Genomic DNA, 22,648 nt, shown 5'->3' with positions numbered 1-22,648 from the left:
TTGAATAAATTTTGAGGTTCACGTAGCTAGTGTCCATACTGCTTTATATGTATAGCGATTTGTTGAAGATTTTATTATAATAAGCTTTATAATTTTGGCACAAGGTAAGGATTTTGAAGGGTGAAGGAAGTCAATTACATCAACCCCAATACTTGACTGGTACTTATTTTATTGACCCCGAAAGGATGAGAGGCAAAGTCGACCTCAGTGCATTTGAACTCAGAATATCATAATCTTTTCTACTCAAGACACAAGGCCCCAAATTTTTGGGGAGGGTGGCCAGTCGATTAGATCGACCCCAGTATGCAACTGGTACTTAATTTATTGACCCCCAAAAGGATGAAAGGCAAAGTCGACTTTGGTAGAATTTGAACTCAGAATGTAAAGACAGACGAAATACCGCTAAGCATTTCATCTGGCGTGCTAATGTTTCTGCCAGTTTGCCACCTTTCAGAATATAATATTGGTTTCAAATGTTGTCACAAAGCCAGCAATTTTGGAGTGGGTGGGAGTGGGGCAGTGAGTGAATTACACTGACCCCAGTGCTTTACTGGTTCTTACTTTATTCACTCTGAAAGGAATGAAAGGCAAAGTTGACTTCAGTGGCGTTTGAACTCAGAATGTAAGGACAGACGAAATATTGCTAAGCATTTTGCCTGGTGTTCTAATGATTATGCCAGCTCACCACCTTAATAATGATAATAATAATGGCTTCAAATTTTGACACAAGGCCTGCAATTTCAGAGAGTGGAGGTAAGTCGATTACATTTACTCCAGTGATCCACTGGTACTTTTTCCTTCAACTCAGAATATAAGGATGGATGAAATGCTTCTAAGCATTTTACCTTGCGTGCTAACAATTCTGCCAGCTCACTGCCTTAGATTTTGTCATATTGCCATTCACCTGTGGAAACGTTTTGCATGTATTACCAATAGGATAAAAAGTTGTTTCTTTTGTAATAACAAGTGGTCTTTGTCAAATGTCATTCAACAGTACTTACTGCATATGCATGCACATAAGTCTAGTGTTGACCATATATCTGCAACAGTATGAGCAGACCTGGTCAAAATATTTGTAGAACACTAACAGGTGCTGATGGATACAGGCCTTCCTTTTCCTCCTCATCATTAATGTCGCTCAAGGGAATGGCAAGTCTGACACAACTCAACCCCAGTGTCATTACTGTCAAAACACAAAGAGTTGGAATATATCTCTGCAGAAATCCCATCCAGTACTTCAACACTTCCACCTTCTACTTCTTATTTTTTATCAGCTCTTCAAAGATGAAAGGCAAAGGTGACCTTAATTGGATTTGAAGTCAGAATGCAGAGAGTCAGAACAAATACTGATCATGAGTGACATTTCATCCAATTTTCTAGCAACTCTGCCAATTTGCTGCCACAGAACTATTTGATCTACTGAGTTACCTGCACCTGAATTGATGTGTGCTCTATACATAAATCACAGACAGAACCAGTCTGGCACAGTATATCACAAAGCTGTACCTCTTCATAAGATATAATTGCCCTGAGGTTTTAGGGAATAACATTTGCTTAAAATGCCAAGCAGTGGAATTGAACCTGGGGCCTGGTAGTTGCAAAGTAAACTTCTTAACCTTAACATTTAGGCCATACTGTACCTCCACAGGTATGTATGTATGTATGTATGTATATATGTATGTATGTATGTATGCATGTGTAGCAATAGCCATTTTAGCCATTTTGAAATGTGGCGCGAATTGGCAATATGACGTAATGTCTTTGCCGAGGAATTGTCATTTTAGTTCTTTTTCCATTGGTTAGTGTAACTGCTCGTATAAAGATTCTAGAAGTTTCGAAAAGAATGCTTGTCCTGAATTTTGATTCTTTTTGATCAGGTTGAGCAGTTATAAAAACCCTGGATTTGGGGAGAGACTTTAGTGTTCATTTGGTAGTCATTCAACTCCACGACACTCACTCTTTTGGAGACATCGGTAAATTTTTATGCCATGTCTACGTTAATCACAAATCTATTTTGATTTGTTGGTTAACGTATTAGATAGAAAGAAGAAATTAGCTAAGGAATTTAAAGTCGTTTTTCTTCACGACTAAGTTATCTTTCTTCTTGTAAATAAATATAAAATGTTATATTTATATAAATAAAATAATTAAAAAGAAAATGTTTCACTTCATGTTTGTTTTTCAACTGAAAATATGCATTTCTGTAATCTTTGTTTTATGTTTCTTATAGCGGTTTAAAGGACATGATTAAAATATTCAATATACATGTTCGTTGAGTTAGCGTTCCATGCGTATATGTCTATATGACATTACAACAGCAGTTAGGGTTAAAGATACAATGATAACACTTTAGTATAAGTGACGATAAATCATTATATTTTCCCTTACTCAAAGGAAAGCCTAAATAAATAATATAACTTAAGAGAAAGCTTAAGGTAGAAATAACAGCCATTATACATGTATGCATGTATAAAAAAGTAATTTATTTACTTTTTGTTTTTTGTAATACAAAAGTATGAAGAGGGTAAAGCAAAATAATTTTACATTTTTTGCAAATAGCCAAAACAAGAGAAACAAAATGTTTTTGAAATTGCAAACTATTGTGATAAAATGGGTCTCTTACCAGTCCTCCAGAACATGGCCGTCCATTGTGAATAAATACATTTTCCGGACAATATTCACCTTTCCCTGTGCAGTATTCATCTAAATCACATTCTCCTTCTCTAGGCCGACACGCAGTTCCTGAGGGACGCAGCTGAAAGGATTTATCAAAACATAGAAATAACTTCATCCAATATTTTCTCTCTTTCACAAGTGATGAGAAGATTGGTTAGTTAGAAGTAATTTGTTTAGTTATCAGCTAGCTAACCATCTATGACCAGTGAACAGGTCAAAAGTAATAAGTAAACTCACAAAAGTCAAATTACAAGAATGTTTTCTTATACTGAGCAAAGACAATGGACTTCAGGAGAGTTCCAATTATCCAATTTGCTATAGGAATAAGAACACTGATGCATCCAACAGTCACAACTACAACTTAAGACAGAAATTATTTTGAAAAAAATATGAAGAGTAAATCAACTAACCAACGTCTCTCTCTCTCTCTCTCTCTCACTCCAAACTGGTAACGATGTATCTCCTCTACAACAAGACACTTGTTTCTATTCCTCTGTCACACTCTAATCTCTCATCACTTGGAACAAGGTCACCTCCTCCAATGACCCCCCCACCACCTTTACTCTCAAAAGATCTTTGTCTTGCAAGTTACTTGGTGATCCTACCAGTGCTGGTGCCACATAAAAAGCATCCAATCCACACTCTAAAATGGTCAGCATTTGGAAAGGCATCCAGCTGTAAAAACCATGCCAAAACAGATCTCACCAGAGCTGGTGCCATGTAAAAAGCACTCAGTCCATTCTGTGGGGTGGTTGGAGTTAGGATGTGTGTCCAGCTGTAAAAACCATGCCAAAACAGATCTCACCAGAGCTGGTGCCATGTAAAAAGCACTCAGTCCATTCTGTGGGGTGGTTGGTGTTAGGATGTGTGTCCAGCTGTAAAAACCATGCCAAAACAGATCTCACCAGAGCTGGTGCCATGTAAAAAGCACTCAGTCCATTCTGTTGGGTGGTTGGTGTTAGGATGTGTGTCCAGCTGTAAAAACCATGCCAAAACAGGCAGCGAAGTCTGGTGCAGTCTTCTGCTTAGCCAGCTCCTGTCAAACTGTCCAACCCATGCAAGCATGGAAAATGGACATTAAATAATGATGATGTATGAGCTGTGTATCAGAGGTAAATGTCCAGAAAATCTACAATCTAATTTCAGTTCCTATTGAAGCTATGACAAGCAAAAACTATAAACTTTATAAGTTCATTATATTTTGTCTTTACTGAAAATGCAGTACAAATTTATGCTAAGTCAGAATGAATAAATATTTTATTTATCCAACATATGAGAAGTAAAATCAACCATTTAATTCTCTTAATATCAATCATCTCAAATAGGGTACATTAAAATGATTAAAATTTGTTCATATGCAAGTGATAATCTTAATAGAAAATTAATCATAACATGGGGTTTTAGTTAGTCAAATGTAGTGTGCTATGTATACCAAAACTATAACAACATTTACTTAAACCTCTCCAATATTTTCCTTATAATGAAGATAGTTTGAGACACTTAGGCAGTTTATCAAATAGAAATGTGATCACAAAAGGATTAATTTCTTTATAACAAGTAGTCTGTTAACCTTTCTGCAGTTTGAGCGAAAAGGAAAATGGGAACTGTCATATTCCATGGGCATAATTAAAACATAAATGAAATTCAAAATAAAAAAATAATAATAATCTGACAGCAGAGTAATTTAATATAGAGTAATTAGCACTTCACATTTCTCATGTCATAAAGTATATATATAATGCAATGCATAACTCACCTGACATGTATCAAGATTACAACATTTCCCTGTAGCACATACAGCATTGCCTTTCAGTTTACAAGTGTTAGGGTCACAACATTTGTTATCACATACCTGAATTAAATAGACATAAACTTCATAAGGTTTGCTGTTACACACACACACACACAGAAAAGACAAAGCTGATCTCAGTATGAATTAACTCAAGAATCAATTAATTACAAAGCATCAATTCAATTTATGACTAGCATGAAATCCACATCCTTTTCTTTTTCATCCACCCCATCATCACAGATTTGACAATGATGATGTGGATAATATGTTAAGAATGAGTTACATTGTGGAATAAAACAAATAATATTGATTTCTAACTTATTCACAAGGTCATGAATACAATGTATGGGTAATTAATTAATACTCACTATTTTTTTTTTGACTAATATTTATTATAATGCGATAAAATAAGTAAATGTAATATAATATTTAAAAATAACATTGACATGACATATTTCTAAACTTCTACAAATCTCTATATATATAAAGCTGAAGTTGTCTGTGTATGGCAGGTTTGGTAGCCTTCAACTAACACTATCTCCTCCGAGACCCTGCGGCGCAAGTTGACCAAATTTGAGACCATGTTAACACCAAAAATAATTTACATCAAATAGATGCTTTTTTTCTATGAAAATCCCTATTTTTCACGATTTTTTTTACTGTTGTGTTGTCATTTTTCGGTGTATTTCAACCAGAAAAATGTTCACTTAAAGAGAATAACAAGCTACATAATGCAAAAGTTTTACTTTTCAAAAATTTCAATTCTAAAGGGTTGAAACAAATCTGAGCAATGCCGGCCCTCCAGCCTTCTTCAGGCATCTTGGGAAAATTTTGAACCTGGGTTCTCATTCCTAAGGTATTTTTTGATGCTATTATTATTATTATTATCATTATTTTTCAGATCACTGCTTGGAATCGAACTCGGAGTCTTGGGGTTAAGAGCGTGGGCTACTAACCCCAAGACACCTGAAGAAGACTGGAGGGTATATCAGCTGAAACGTTGTGCTAACAACAAACAAGATGAGGACAAATATCCATCGAATGTAAATAATGTACAAGTTACAAAAGTTAGAAACCAACTCAATTTTATTAAACATACCAATTTATCCTCATTTTTTTTTTTCAACTGTTACAATGCTCACAGGTGGAAGAAAGTGGGTGGTTTCCATTATGAGAAACACTGTGTAATAGGACTACAACTGTGTGTCCTTGTTTGTGCTGATGACAGCATCAATCCCATTTTGTTTATCAACAAATTATTCAAGATAAAACTGTACATTTATATTTAATGCACTTGTGTACACCTCAAGTGAGGAAAGATGCTCACAGAACAAATTTTATAGAAAATATTTTGTTTGGTGCCACATAAAAAGCACCCAGTACACTCTGTAAAGTGGTTGGTGTTAGGAAGGACATCCAGCTGTAGAAAATAAGCCAAAACAGACTATGGAATTTGATGTGACTCCTAGCCTTGTCAGTTCCTGTTAAACTGTCTAACCCATGTCAGCATCGAAAACGGACATTAAATGTTCATGATGATGATGACAACCTGTGGAAAAATACACCAAGGTGAGATTTGAATGATGTAATCAAACAGTAAGACAACAGCAGCAAACATCTTTCCATATCTGAGTGTACAAAAGCATGTTATATATAAATGTAGTTTTATTTTTATTGTCACTACTTCGTGGGCTTATAGTTGACAAAGCTTTCCACATGTCACCAAATGTGTGTCTTACTGTTTAACCCTTTAGCATTCCAATTACTCTATCTTATTCATTTGCATTGGCTTGAATTTATCTTGCATTAGCTCATGGCTTTGAGATGTTGATGATATGATTGTTTATTTTTCGACTGACATTTTATGGTAGGCATGAGAGGCTGGACCTGGCCAGTTCGAACATAAAGCAGGTAGAATATTTAGGCTGACCAGTTTAGGATATGACCAGTTTAAATGCTAAAGGGTTAACATCTAAGAATGGCAATTCTTACTGAGCTATGACCAACTGAAGCAGTGTCTGTAACTGACGAAGTCTTACCACAGAGAAACCACTAGCGTAGTTAGTGGGTGGTGGTGGTGGTGGAGGGGGAGGTCCACACTGGGCTGCACTTTGGGGATCTGCTGTTGGCTATAAGCCTGTATAGGCTGTATTGAAATCATATAAAAGTAGTTTTAATGTTGGGACACGGACACTACTCACAGTTAAATGCAACAATCGATATAGTCACCGTGCAATATGTATTTTTTGAGAGGGCTCGGGGGCAACAGACTAAAGGGCTGCTCCGGGCAGAACACACTCTAGCTACACCACTGACAGAAACACGTATCTTACAGTCCAATAACATCATATAGAGCCAATAATGTTTTTATATATAAAGTCTATATGGAGAATATTTTCTCTCAGACAGTTACTACTGCAAATGTTTTTCCACTTTTCAAAGTACACAAACATATCAGCTATAAATGAACACAGATTTAATTGTCAGTGTTAAGGATATCTATTTTTGTTGCTTTCCTGTGCCTCTTGAACACTCCTACCCTCTCTTCTAAAATGTGAGAAGCCATGTAGCTCTTTTACAGCGAGAGACTTGTCCTGCTCTAGCTTCTTTTCTTATACATGTACTACTCATCACGCAACATAAGGGATGTCCTTTCAGAGTCTTGCAAGCTGTATGGTGATCTCACTAGTGTTAGTAGCATGAATAAAGCACCCAGCACAAACTGGAAAGTGGTTGGTGTTTGGAAGGGTGTCCAGCTGTAGAAACCATGCAAAAGCAAATAAAGGAGCAGGATGCATCCCAGGGGCTCATCGGATCCTGTTAAAGTGCCCAACCCATGCCAGTCTGGAAGATAGACATTAAATGATGATGATGATGACGATAGTATTAGACATAGTATTTACATACCTCTGGCAATCCACAATCACATTCTTCAAGATCTTCAACAAAGTTATTTCCGCATGATGTGTAAAACAAGGATTCAGGCTTGTTATATAAACAATAATCCATGCCCATCTCAAAGGCTTCTTTTATTGCTTCTTTAGAACAACTTGACCATTTTGGAGAGCTTCTATCACTATTAAATAGAAATCAGAAAAATACTGGAAATATTAGTATTTTTTAAAAATTAGATGTTTTTCAAGTTTGTTTGAAATACTATTTATTTTCTGAAATGAACACTTAAAACTGATATTGTATAACATTCATTGAGATAGGTATAAATGTTTCTTCTATTTAACAGCTGGGTTGGTCTCTTCAGATCAGGTATTCTAACTATAATCATTCTACATTTTGTTTTGAGCATTGAATATCTAGGATTACATTAAGCCAATGTTTCCCTCCCCACATTTTTTTTTCTAAGATGGTAGGGTGTAATTTTAAAGGAGATTCAAAGTAGAACAAATAATCATGTAAGGCTCCTTTACTAGCTTGAAGCATCACGGGACTTTTAGGTGAGTGCAGCTCTATAGGAGGAAGTGCTTTGTTTAGGGATTATGAAAGGAGTAAGATGGGAAAAAGAATGGATTTGGTTTAGAAGTGGAGTGATATGCAATTTAAATTATTCACTGGAACAAAGACCATTTCAAGGTTGTCGTGAGAAAAGAGATGCAGAGAAGGCATAGTTCTACAGTGTAGTGTTTAAAAACCTGCCAAGGCAGCTATCTTTTTCTTGACTGTACTCTAGAATGTGTATTTGAAAGGTGCTATCAATTTATAAATATTGGAGACCAGCTTCCCTACATCAGGTAATGATGGTCTCTTGTTCTTAAAATCTCCACAAGCACATATCCCTCACTATTGTTGGTGTGAATGCTTCTAAGTAAGGTTGCCACAAATGAGACAATATCCACATCTATTTTCTTATAATGGAATTACTCATCAGACTACTCCATCGTAATATCAATGGAGCTCTCTCTAACATAGATTTTGTCAATTCTGGTGTGTCTCAGTGTTTGTTTATGCCACCTGAATTCTTTCTTCTGTACATTAATGACCTCAATCTTACGTCTAGCTGCACACATTCCTTCACATGTGATATCAAACTTAGCTCTTCTTTAACCTTCTCCACTCAAGCATCATCAATACACAACCACAAAAACATGCCCATAATCAATACTGAATAGCCTAAGAAATGAAACAAAGTCCTTGAGAAAAGTAATCCTTATAAACATTTTAATAAATATACAGAAACACACTGGTATGTTTATACATCTATTCCATGTGAGTGTGTTAATGTATACATATAAAGAAGTTGGATGATAACTAGTCATTCAAGAAGTGTAGTTATTTAATTTTATTATGAATTAGATGAGTACAAACAAAAAAAATTATTACAAAACTAATTTCTTGTTTCTCATTTGTCTTCTATAGCAAATGATACTTACCCACTCGTTGCTTCCATGATACACTTGGTAGATTCTCCTGGGCAGACACAGGTGTCACGATCATGGAGCATTCCTAAATTGTGTCCAAGTTCATGAGCTACTGTCATAGCTACGCTTGCCACTGTAGAATGAAAGTGGTCCTAGAAGCAAGAGAGTAGTTTTAGCTTAAAAATCAGAGGTAAGAAAGTTCTTTACAAATTATTATTGCTCATCAAACAAACATATTTTTGTAGCAATCCAGCCATGACCATTCCATCTTATTTTCAGACAATGTCTCTATGCCTACATTATATAATTTCATCTGACTCTTGCAAGCACAGGAAAGTCAACACTATATGATGATAATGATAATAGAAATATGTTAGAGGTGTTTTAGTAACACTTGCTGTATGTACCTACCCCCTTTGGCTATATAAGGAAAAGAATACTTACACTATTGACTCCACCAGATGATTGATGCATACATATTTTCCCCTGCGATGCCTTGCCAATAACGCCATTAGCAAACTTGAAACCTCTGTAAAATAGTAATAAAAAAAAAAAAAAAAAAAAATTAGAATCTATATTTCAATCAATGATACATTATAAAGAAACTAGCATACCTGTGTCATCAAAAATGCTGAAAGTTCTATTAATGATAGAAATGGTATATCAACGCAATAGGAAAACCATTAATGAATGTCATCAATCTAATAAACGGATATACACCGAATTGAAGCACTTGAAGAATCAGATACAATTCTGACATCTTGGTTGAAAATATCACCCACATAATGTATGTTTGTGTGTGTGTCTGTCTGCCTGCCTATCTATGTATCTATCTATCTATCTATCTATATATATATATATATATATATATATATATATAGTATTAATAAAATAGATGGAGTGAGTAAAATATTTTATTAGGTATGACACGTTTCAACCCGTTCTAGGTACATCAATAAAAATAGTCTTACTAGAGATTTTCTGATTCAGTTTTACATACCGCGATATGTCCATCAATCAAAACTGTGCCGGTGCTTTACTCATCCTCTATTTATATATTTTGTATAATTTCTCCATTATATATATATATATTCATTTCCCATTTCATAAATAATGGAATATTACAACATTTTATATGAAATTGTTAGAGCAGAAGGTTTTATTGTTGGCTGCTCCTTGCACAGCCAATCTTTTAGCCAAATTCAAAACCATAATCAGGAGGCCAATAACTCAGATAATATCCAACAAGACAAATACTTTGTCTAGTGCAGTGGTTATCAACCAGGGTTCATATGACCCCTGAGGAGAGGGTCCGTGTAAGATTTTTAGGGGTTCACATAAGCAAAATAGTAAATTGGGTCCACAGTAGTATTTTATATGTCCATGAAAAAATTTTGCTTTAGATGTATTTATTGTAAGTAACAGATAGGTTCTTCTCTAATGTTTTACATAGTTCAAGTGAATGTCTGATGAACAAAGTAGGAATTTTAAAAGAAGTATCTATAAAACTAGTTTTTGAACATCAAATGGCTATGGGGGTCCACCAGAACAAAATAGTACTTAAAGGAGTCCATAGGTAAAAAAAAAAAATGGTTGAGAACAGCTAGACTTTAGTGGTTCATTGTGCTTCTCAAAGTTGTTGAAGTAACTTCACAATAAGGAGGGGAACATACAATTTCCTGCATTTCAGACTGCCTTGTGGTTGCAGAAGACAAAATGGAAAAGGTGTTGCCCCAGAGGATGGTGAGGGAGATAAGCTGGAATAGCCACTCTGACTTGCAGGGCTCACATCTGTGGACAGCCATCTCTGCCCCGATAGTGGTGAGCAGGTATATGGACTGGGAGCCAAGAACTACAGAAATCTCCACCACCACAGGCTCAACCATAAACTAGTCAGAGAATGACTGATACCATGACAGTTTACTGAAAAGTGTTGTAGAAATTACGAATTAATTCTTTTGCTACTATATTTCCACCGAAATACTATTGCCTTTGTTTCAATTAATTTTCAAAATAACGAGGAATTTAGTAAAATATCTTACTGAGTTGGTGTTTGGATCACTTTAAAACATGAAATTTGTATCACAGAACCAGGACCAGCCTCAGGCAGGCTGGTTGGTATCAAAAGGGTTAACAGAATTTTCTTTTGGTGCCAAGCATGACAAGAAACCCTTATTATTCACATCAGATATAGCAGGTATACTTAACATGGACAATGTTAATTTGTTACATAGACTGAAAGCCTCGTTTGTGCAGTAGGAGCAAACGGGAGTACATTTATGCTTTCTTCAAGTGCTTTAGTTTTATAAGAGAACAAAATGGTTGATTAGATAAAATTCCTTGACCCTTAGTGAAAGAGGCAAGGTATTTTGTACTATTATGGAACATTGTATCCTTCTTTTCAAGCTATCAAGTTGCAAAAAAAGAAATGAATATTCACTTCCCAAGAAACTAATGGGTTGGCAGTAATAAGATCAAGAGGTTAGTGACTTAAAATCAAGCTAAGAGAAATCATTAAAATTCCAAGTAAACAACTTCCTTTGACTGAAACCTTTAGAAGGAAAATGGTCATAAAACAGAACTGAAAACTATCATAATATCATCAAAAGACTCTAATAAAGTGTTTACTGGGGTTGATCTGTTCATCCAAAACCCTTCAAGGTGGTGCCCCAGAAATGATTGCAGCCCAATGACTGAAATAAGTATAAAAAAAAAAGGCAATAGAAAAAAAAAACTAGACAAATGAAGATAACTTACACTAGCAACTGTGCATTGTCGTTCAATTGAACTGGGTTTATTCGTTGTTGGCGGTAATGTAAGAACCTCGTAAGGGTTTCCTGAGGATCTCCACGCTCAATGTTAATAGGTATATTTGATGGGTCTCTCCAAATCTCAACACCAACAAGGCCAATGTAAAGATTTAAGGGCCGATATATCTAAAATGAAAATAGCAAGAACTTATTTATGTCAGTAAACATTTCACTTATGATTACATAAAAATACTTGTATGCCTTGATTTCAAAGGCAACTATTTAAAAACAAGATTTGCTGACCTGAAAGTTCAGCCTAACAATGGTGATGAGCTAAAATCTTTCAATCAATTTCTCCATCCCAGCACCCATTGTGCTTCGGAAATTATCTTCCACAAATCATTAAAGAAGAAACTACCACCATCACCATCATTTAACTTGTGTGTGCATACTTTGGATGGTTTGACAGGAGCTGTTAAGTGTGGAGGCTGCACCAGGCTCCATTGTCTGTTCTGGTATGGTTTCTATGGCTGGATGTCCTTCCTAACACCAACTACTTTAAAGAGTGAAATGGGTGCTTTTTATGTGGGATCAGCACCAGTGCTTTTAATGTGGCAGCAGCAAAAAAATCAAGAGTGTGACCTCAATTAGACGTCTCCCATTGAATTGTTTTCTTTACCAGTATTCTCTTACTTTCTCTAATTTTATACTATTAATTTGATCTTTTCCTTCTTTTGTTTCTCACTTTGTTTTTGCACTTCCCTTATTGACTAAGACTTTTATTCTCCTATTAAGAAAGATAATCACTAAGAACCAGTTCATTGTTGGTGTTTAACCCCATGTTAGTTGTGGTCAGTTGTAGTGCACCTAGAACAACATAATTTAATGTGCCTTTCTTTTCTAAAATGCTGTGTTATTTGAAGGAAATTTAGCTGTAATTTTTAGCAGGTTGTGTGACTATGCAGCAACTCCATATTTGGTTTGAAAAGTTTATAATGTCTAAAACAGAAACAAGACAAGTCTGCATAAATAGACTGGTTCTTTATGGAATCCACCAAAGAAAGGGTACAGCTGCTGGGGATTTGCTGGGCTTGAGAAGACACATCAAGCTTAGTGAAATCGTAGTTGCAACCAGTACAGGTGACACAAAAAAGGTACCCATGCCAGTGATACGTAAGAGGCACTTGTGCTGGTGATATGTAAAAGGCACCCATATCAGTGGCACATAAAAAGGCACCTGTGCCAGTGACATGTAAAAGGCACCTGTGCTTGTGACATATGAAAGGCACCTGTGCCAGTGACATGTGAAATCTACCTGTGCTGGTGACACTCTGTGGAGTGGTTGGCATTAGGAAGAGCATCCAGTCACAGAAACCAAGCCAAAACAGATTGGAGCCTGGTGCAGTCCTCCAGATTACCAGTTCCACTCAAACTGTCTAACTCATGCCAGTATGGAAAACAGATGCTGAATGATGGTGATGATGAGTACATCTTGTTTAACACCAGGGGCGTATATTCCAGGTGTGCTAGGTGTGTGCTGCACACCCATCAAAAGTGGAAAATTCATTGGGTGTGGCAGCACACTTAATACAACAACCACCATATGCCACTGTTTAACACATTCTTTTGGAGATTATGATATGATAGAGAGTTGACTGCTTTCTTCTGTAGATTATAGAATCAGATGGCACTTTCAGAAGAAATCAGTTGAAATCTTTGTGGTAATAACTGGGTCCTAGGTTACAGGAATATTACAAGTACAAAGGCACTAAATGTATAAAGCTTAAGTTAATCTCTACTGCTGTCACTTGATTTGTAAAGAGTAAATAATATCCCATTTAATGAGTTGAGTGCTTTGACAATGTGGACAATCTCTCATTGTCTTTGTCCTTTCTGTTAGAATATATCTCTGTCTCTCTCACACACACAATGCAAACACATTCTATTTGCTCTGAAACATTTCTAATACCCACAAATTTGTGGAAACCTTTTGTTTTTCATCTGTTAGACAGATTTTGTATGTGCATGTGTATGTGTGTGTATGTATGTATTTCAAATGTCTAGCTCTATTCGCAGTCCCAGGCAAATTTGTAAAGATGAATCATCTTAAATTCTTTCAGTTACAAACAAAACAATTTGTAGTGGTTGCTGTTGTTTGAATGTGAGAAATATACCAAAATATATATAATAATATCAACATCAAACAATGGAAGAATACTTACCATGTTCACTGTGTTTGCAATATTGATTAATCTTCTTTCCATTTTGTCTTTGTGTTGATTGTGCTGAAAATGAAAATATTTTAAAAGATATTATATACGTCAAGTGAAGAACTAAAAAATGAAATAATTTCAACAGTAGTTCATAATAAATAATTTCTTGTCTTTCTGAAAATGAATTATACATGTGAACTGTTTCCCGATATGTTCTTTCAAATGTTGTGGTTTGGAAGGGTCATTTTGTCAATAATAATAAACACACACTGGTTCAATATCATTTTCTTATTGTTAGTCAATCAGTTAACTATTCATTTCTACTCTAGGCACAAGGCACGAAATTTGGCAGGAAGGGGCCAGTCAGTTAGATCAACCTCAGCACACAACTGGTACTTAATTTATCGACTCCGAGAGGATGATAGACAAAGTCGACCGTGGCAGAATTTGAACTCAGAACATAAAGACAGATGAAATACTGCTAAGCATTTCGCCTGGCATGCTAACGCTTCTGCCAGCTTGCCGCCTTCAATCAATTAACCAACAAACTAACCAATTATTTGTTTAATGTATTAGTTAAACAATCAATTGGTTGTTTGTTTGCTAAAGTCCTTTCATCGCTATTCAAGACTTCATCAATGACACACCAGCTCTCTTCAAGGTCTACCTTGAAACTATCAGAGAATTAGTCCTATGCTCGTGTGTGTGTGTGTGTGTGTGTGCTAGTATATGTGTATGTAGATGTGTGGTTTTTTTTTTGCTTTGATTTTTGAGTAATTCTCAGAATGTCATAATATGAAGTATTAGATTTGCAACGATTAACTTGGAATAGACTAAAGAAAAAAATCAGTAGGATCATTGAAGTGAGGAAAAATTATTGATAGTACAGAAAAGTAAAAAGCAAGGTGAATTGTTTGTATGTCATGAAAAGAAATATGTAGTTGTAGTTATTTAACCCTAGGAAGGTCCTGATTGAGCTTTACCTATGATCAAAGGAAATCACGCCATGATCTTTCTGTTTTTACAAACACATTTCATCTCAGATTACAATATTAAATGTTTCCTCCTTTTTCTCTTTAAAGATGCTGGTGATTTAAGAGGGGCTTTTTGTTACATCAAGCAGGTTATGCAACCATGTAGAGACCCTTATCAGCTAGCAAGTAATCTCTAAGATGAGCAACCCTATCTGAAATTTAAGGTTACTCTACTTCTTAACATTCCCTAAAATTCCTAATGTTTAGTTTTTACTGAATTGACAAACAGATGAGTTGAATCAAACTCACACTAGTGTTCTTGTATTCTGGTGATTATCTTTAGTTACATAGCATTATAATTCTAAAGTACAATAAAATAAATAAATGCACCCTTTTAAAGCCTAGTCAGGCTCATGGGCCTGGTTTCCCGGCTTCTGTTCCCCAGCTGGATGGGATGCCAGTCCATCGCAGCGTTACTCAGTTTTGCCAGCTGAGTGGACTAGAGCAACATGAAATGAAGTGTTTTGCTCAAGAACACAACGCGTCGCCCAGTCCAGGAATCGAAACCACAATCTTACGATAATGGTGCTGACACCCTAACCACTAAGCCACGCACCTCCACATCTAAAGTACAATAGCAAAAACAATATTTACATATAGTGAAATACCTCAATATTCTAAAAATAGAAAATGCAACCATTTACTGAGAAGGGCTGCAAATTCAAGCATTTGTTTTAATTATGGAATTTTTGTAAAAAAAAAAAAACCCATTATATTGTAGCATTTATAATTAAGTTTGGATTATCTAGCAAATAATTACCACTGAAAAATACTGTAGGATTCATAGCTATTCTCCTGCAAGGTAGACTGTGGCTAGCTGAGGGATATAATGGAATATAAAAGTAGCTGGATTTAAATTTGTGCAACCTTCAAGTCAAACACTCAACATATCTCTGTGCTGACAGAGTTTTTCCAATATGAAATCTGTCTTCTATCAAATAATGTTTCAGTTAGATATCATAACAGAGCTACATTCCATCTATTTTTGTTATTTTTTTTTTAAAAAAGGTAATTAATTAATTAAAAAAAAATACTCATAAAATCAAAGGGTGTCAACAACACTTACTGTGTCACTATCAGCAACAAGATAAAGCTCCACATATCTTGTGTCTTTATTGCTCCCATATGGTCCTCTGATGCTTCGGCGAACCTGTACAAAATAGTAAGGAAGAAAATTAGCCATTAAATTTCAAGATATGGAATATTAACTTTAAAATGAAAGTGAAGAGTTTATATATACACATATAATGTAATATGATATAATCATATTAATTATCCAAAGAGAGTGGCAGTTGGAGATGGTGGTAATTTGTTTTGTATTAAATGTTGCAATGAAAGATGGTTTATTTTCAATGACTCAATCTGTTTGCTATGAACAAATAGCTTTTTGATGTATAATTCATGAATAGAAGGGCATTGTATAGTTGACAGTCGTTTTATTCAACAAGCAGTAATGAGTTAAAGTAACTTTGTGGGTAAAACCTGCAATAAACTTGTATCCTACCAAAGGGACTGATATCTCAATAATTGAAACTCTAATCATTTGTCTCAGAGTTGAAGGTGAAAACCGAAACAATATATTTATTATTCCATCCATCTTCTCTGCCCACTATTCTTGGGTGGGTTGTGAGGGTAAAGTCCGAAAGCATCTTCTATATAGGATCCTATCAGAAGCAACCATTATAATACTTTCCAGCTGGATTCCAAAGTGTGACTGAACTGAAACTATGGATGTGGGTGCTGCTGTCACATAAAAAGCACTAGTGATGGTGCCACGTAAAAAGCACCCATTACTCTCTGTACAGTGGTTGGCATTATGAAGGGTATCCAGCCACAGAAACCAAACCAAAACAGACTACAGAAACTGGTGCCTTGTCAGTTACTATCAAGCTGTCCAACCCATGCCAGCATAAAAAACAGACGTTAAATGTTGACAATGGTGATGATGATGTTTCATTTTTGTCTACCTCTAGGTCTCCTACTAGTTGACTCAGCTTGAAGAATCTGTTTTGCAATTCTTTCCTGCTACATTCTAACAGCCTGTCTGTTGTACTAGAGCTGTGACCTCTCAATGCAGAGAAGTAGCATCTTGACCTGAAGGGGTTCTCTAATCTTTGAGCTACAGACCCTGTCAAGTAACATTATTCCAGAGACTCTCTGGAAGAACCCCATTTCAGCTGCTTGTATTTGTGACCTTGTTCTTTTGGTTATTACCCAATATTCATGACCACAGGTGAGGACAGGCATACAAACTGAATTGAAGATAGTTTGGTTATCTATTATTATTTTGTGATTGTTTTTCATATAGGCGCAGGAGTGGTTGTGTTGTAAGTAGCTTGCTTACCAATCACATGGTTCCGGGTTCATTCCCACTACATGGCACCTTGGGCAAGTGTCTTCTACTATAGCCTCGAGCCAACCAAAGCCTTATGAGTGGATTTGGTAGACGGAAACTGAAAGAAGCCTGTCATATATATGTATATATATATATATATATGTACGTGTATATGTTTGTCCCCCCAATATCGCATGACAACTGATGGTAGTGTGTTTATGTCCCCTAACATTAGTGATTCGGTAAAAGAGACCGATAGAATAAGTACTAGGCTTCCAAAGATTAAGTCCTGAGGTTGATTTGCTCGACTAAATGCGGTGCTCCAGCATGGCTGCAGTCAAATGACTGAAACAAGTAAAAGAGAAAGAGAAATATCTTCATTTACTGCTGCATATCCCTTTAACATTCAGGTGACTGTATCAAATGTTATGCTTATTTATTCCCAATGTTTTGAATTAACCACTGTAGCTTCATGATTTCAAATGATGTAATTGTTTACTTTTAGAATGACATTGTAAGGTAGGTGAGAGAGGTCAGATCTGACTGCATAAGGCTGGTTTAAATGCTAGAGGGATATACAAGAATAACAACAATATAAATTTAGAATATTAAAAACATGTGAGCTCATAATTTGAAAGGATTTTCAGCTTCTGAAAATGGAAAGGATTAAAAAGGTATGTATATCTATTGTTGCAAACTTTTAATAACAACTAAACATACCCGTTTAAGGAGATTTCTTGAAAATAATTCATGAATATCTTTATGGTCATAATCATGGGCATCATTACCTGCAATTAAAGATAGATAACAAAAACACGTCAACAAAAAAATATCACATAATAATTGACTGAATGGTTCAGAGATGAATAAAAGTTAAGAAATCTTGTTTTTTTTTTAACATTATTTGTTTCAAATTTTGGTACAATTCCAGCATGTTCAAGGAACTGGGGTAAGCCCCTTACATCAACCCCAGTGTTCAACGGGTACTTATTTTACCGACTCCAAAAGGACGAAAGACTAAGTCAACCTTGACAGCATTTGAACTCAGAATGTGAAGAGAAACAAAATGCTGCTAAGCATTTTGCCTGACATGCTAATGAATCTGCCAGCTGATTGCCTTACTTTTTAACAATATTATTAACAACACATTAATGTGATATCAAACATTGCATCTAATAGTTCTATTAATTCCTGTTAAGTGCTTGTTTAACTGTAGTATTTTGTCTGGCATGCTAATGAGTCTGCCAGCTTTCTGCCTTACTCTTTAACAATATTATTAATAGCACATTAAGTGACATCAAACACTGCATCTTATGGTTTGCTTACAGCACACACACTTAGCATCAACATCTATTAATTCCTGTCATGTGCTCATTTAACTGCAGTTAAGCTTTGTAAAACTAAAACAAATATTTTCTCTTTCTATAGAGACTATGACAAAGATATGGAGAATGATATGTGTTGAGTCTTTTAGCTGATCAGTATGAATTGGCAATGGAAGTTAATTCATAACAAAAGCCAATACTGAAAGACAAGAGAAGGGGTAAATTATAAAAAATATTGAGCCTCCCTTTTTTAGCTGGTTTTGTATAACAGTTGCAACTAATTATTGTCAGAATGGAAAAGTGGGCATTAAAATAAATCATATTTTTCTTTTTCTTGTTTCAGCTCAGAGCTGCGGCCATGCTGATGCACCACCATTGGTGATGATAATGTATAAGAATCATGCAGATGTCGCAGTGTGGTAAGAAATTTGTTTCCCAACTACATGATTCCAGGTTCAATCTCACTGTGTGGCACTTTGGACTTCTATTATAGCCCCAGGATGACCAAAGCCTTGTGAATGGACTTGAGAGGCAGAAACTGAAAGAAACTTGTATATGTGTATGTGTGTCTGTCCTGCAACTGCTTGACAGCTGGTGTTGGTTTGTTTATGTCCCTATAACTTAGCAGTTTGGCAGAAGAAGCTGATAGAATAAGCACCAGGATGAAAAAAAAAGACAAGTAGTAGGATCAATTTGTTCAATGAAAACTCTTGAAGCTAATGCCCCACCTTGATTGCAATTCAATGATTTGAAACAAGTGAAAGATAGAGGACAAGGAAAATCATTATACAAAGTAAATTATGTTATTGTGCTATAGAAACCACATAAACACATACATATAACTACTACTAATTGAAAATAAATAAATTACTTTAAATTAATATTCTTGAAGAATTTTATATATAATGTTCAAACACCAAAGAAAAATGTTGATAACAGTCAAGATACCACACTGCCAGACATTTAGTCCATGTAGTTTTTGAATTCAAATCTTGCTGTGACATGATATAATAAGCAACTAACGTGTTCCAATTTTAAGAAATCACATATCAGTTACTCCTTTTATAAAAATTGGAACTGAACATGTATTTATATTTATATTTTGGCTGAAAAATTTCCTGAATGAAATGACAAAAAAGTCAAGAGTTACGTCCCTTGAAAAATACCATCCCTTGCAAGAATTCAGAAAGAAATTCTAAACACGAATACAAAATCTAGAATGAAAAAGTCCTGAAATTGACCAAACAGGGACGAAAGTTTTAGTTTGAAGAAAATAGGGCAAGGATATTTTCTTATTTGGGAAGTGTTCATATTTGATGAACAGAAAAGTAATAGGCGAGAGATGTCAAACAGTGTATCCAAATGTAAACAATACATCCACAAGTGATGCAATCGGACAACAAGCAAGCTGACAGAGATGGACTTCAGGTGTAAGTGGATGTACAGGAGTAGTTTGCAGAGAGTGTATTCATAAAATATATATTTCTTCAAATGCTTAGAGGGTTCTTTGAAGTAGTTGATGGTTTCTGTACCCTGATGACCTAATTAGCAATGAAGGTGGGTGTTCCAAAAACGAAGTAACCAGATGCATTCAGGGAGCTGCTTATTAGTTCTGCTGGAGAGAAAGGGATTCATCACTAAACGGACAGTAGATTGTCTGATAGATGGTATGAAGTGCAATGTTACGTGATGGTGAAACAAGGCCATTGAATGTGAATACTGAATGTGAAGTCTAGAAAGAAAATGAGAACGCTTCACAAAGTGTGTAATGTTAATTTGCAAGAACAATGAAGCACAAATGAGCCGAGATAAAAAATGTGCTTAATAGAAATCAGATGTAGTATGCAAGAAAGAAGTCTGAGATGGTATGGACATATAAAGCACGAGCAAAACGCCCCTTGTCCAATGGACAGTGCTGAGTTGTCAAACATTTAAACCAAATTTTCTCAAAACAACTTGTCTGACTGTCCCATAAGCCTCCCCTTTAAGAAACTGATTCAAACTAAATTTGAGACACCAGCAAAAGAAGAAATAAAGATAGCCTTTTTTTCTATTCCAAAGAAAAACGATTTTATTCACACAAATATGCTTTATAGATTACATTCTCATCTGGAATTGATTTTTGTAATTTTTTCAAGACTTATACATGCCCTGATACCATCGGTATCTACATATCAAATTTGAGCGCAATCAGATGGAGGATGCCCGAGATCCTAGAAGACACACACATAGACAGACCTAACGGATTTTATATAATAGATATAGAGACCAATTAGGTAATGAAACCTACAGGAGATAAAAATCAAGGAAGATCTGAGAACATGGAATGAAGTAGTAAAGGCTGACCATAAGAAACTAAATTTTATACAGTTGACAAAGTGGTTAGAAACAGTGCTGGAGAAAATCCACCCAACCATTACAAGTATTTTTTTTTTACTTGTTGAGATAAGTAGAAGGATACTGCTCATGACCTTTGTAGGGTCTTCAAGACTGGTGAGTCTTTAATATTCCACTTAAACTGTTCTGAGTCAACACTTGCAGGAAAGATATGAGGGGGGAGAAGATTCCAGAAAGCTGATATCTAGGCAGGAAATGGACTGGACATAATGGTCAGTGTGAGTGTGAGGAGGTCGGATACATCAAGGTTGATGAGAGGTGGAAAGTCAAGTTAGCTGAAGACGCCCGAGTGCTGTTGGGAGGTGTGAGATCAGCCAGCTCCAAGTATTTTAAAACTGGATATGACATAATGATTGTAGTAACTCAACAATGATTATGAATATTGTACTGGAATACTGATTGGAAATTTATAAGTTTAACCCGTCCGATACCAAACCAGCCGAAACTGGCTCTGTAGTACAATGTCTTGTTTTCATAAGTTTTGAATTAAAATCTTCCACCAAACCTTAGTCACAATTTATGTTCCTAACACTAGCTTAATGATAACTATGCTATTTTACTAAATTCTTTGTTATATTAAAAATTAATTGAAAGAAACACAAAGCATTGCGAATTAAATACAGTAACAAAAGGACTAAACTCTGCTATAGCCATTGTGTTGTACACTCTTAACTATAACCCAAATACTTTACACTACTTGACACAGTGTTTTTCCTGAAGAGAATATGTGCCACACTTCAAAATCAGGGAGTTGAATTAGAAAGTATACAATGTGATCATGTAACTGACCAGACTATCAGATATTGTTACATATCACTGGTCACAATGCACTTTTTGCCTTGTTATGGCAAGCAGGCCAACATTTCCCCTTGACTGAAAGGGGGACTGGAGCAATGTGAAATGAAGTGTTTTGCTGAAGAACACAATGTCTTCAACAACCACATCTGGGAACTGAATCCAAGATCTAGCAATCATGAGTGCAACGGCCTAACCACTAGGTTCTGCACCTTCACAGGAAGCGTATATGTATATAAAACCATAAAACAATAAATTTCTTCAACTCTAAAATTTGCAGAACTAATTCAACATTCTAATGTTTAAATAGAAATTAAGCTTATGAAAGACCTGCAGTGTGGTCATTGGATCCATTAGAATTAGTAGTTAAATATCTCTTACATCACCCATTGCCATCTTAGGAGAGGATAAACACATTGGATGTGTAGACCTTGATGTCTTATATGAGAAAAATAAACAGGATGGTCTCAGCTGGAATGACTTCGATCATAAGTCTTCTCAGTCAGGGTCAGTATGGGGGCAAACAATAAAATGTAAATATAGATACTCTTTTACATGGTCTAGTCATTGAGCTGGACTTAATGGAGGCATCCTTTGTAAGACTTAGTTGAACAAATTGAACCCATTGCATATTTTTTTAATGTCTGTTATTTTATTGATGTCCTTTTACTGAACTGCTTAATTACAAGGTTGTAAACAAACCAACACTAGTTGTAAAGTGGAGGAGAGAAAAAGATGCACACACACCATTTATTGTCTCTCTGTCTCTCACACACAGACATCTTACATGGCCTTCTCCATAGTTTCATTGTACCAAGTTGAATGAACTTTCTCTAAGAGTGTGTCAACTTTCAGACAGAGTAATAGAAGGTAGAAGGCCTGGTTTGGTAGTAACAGATAAAAAGAATAGAAAGTGCCAGATAACTGACTTTATAGTCACAAATGATGGAAAAATTAA

At 35.5% G+C, this 22,648-nt stretch overlaps 1 protein-coding gene across 1 annotated transcript in view; it reads right to left on the bottom strand.

Annotated features, from left to right (window-relative positions):
- The window catches only part of LOC115219335 (disintegrin and metalloproteinase domain-containing protein 12-like), a 58,615-nt gene that overhangs the window by 14,770 nt on the left and 21,197 nt on the right, over positions 1-22,648 (bottom strand). Inside the window, 9 exon segments of the mRNA XM_029789496.1 lie at positions 2,624-2,755; positions 4,433-4,528; positions 7,376-7,544; positions 8,854-8,993; positions 9,286-9,370; positions 11,599-11,777; positions 13,814-13,876; positions 15,905-15,988; positions 17,894-17,961. Coding sequence (XP_029645356.1) covers positions 2,624-2,755; positions 4,433-4,528; positions 7,376-7,544; positions 8,854-8,993; positions 9,286-9,370; positions 11,599-11,777; positions 13,814-13,876; positions 15,905-15,988; positions 17,894-17,961 — 1,016 coding nt within the window.

Source organism: Octopus sinensis, linkage group LG14, assembly GCF_006345805.1.
Source record: "Octopus sinensis linkage group LG14, ASM634580v1, whole genome shotgun sequence".
NCBI classification, from domain to species: Eukaryota; Metazoa; Mollusca; class Cephalopoda; order Octopoda; family Octopodidae; genus Octopus; species Octopus sinensis.
Note: the sequence above shows the minus strand (reverse complement) of the source record. Positions and strands in the feature narration are given on the sequence as shown.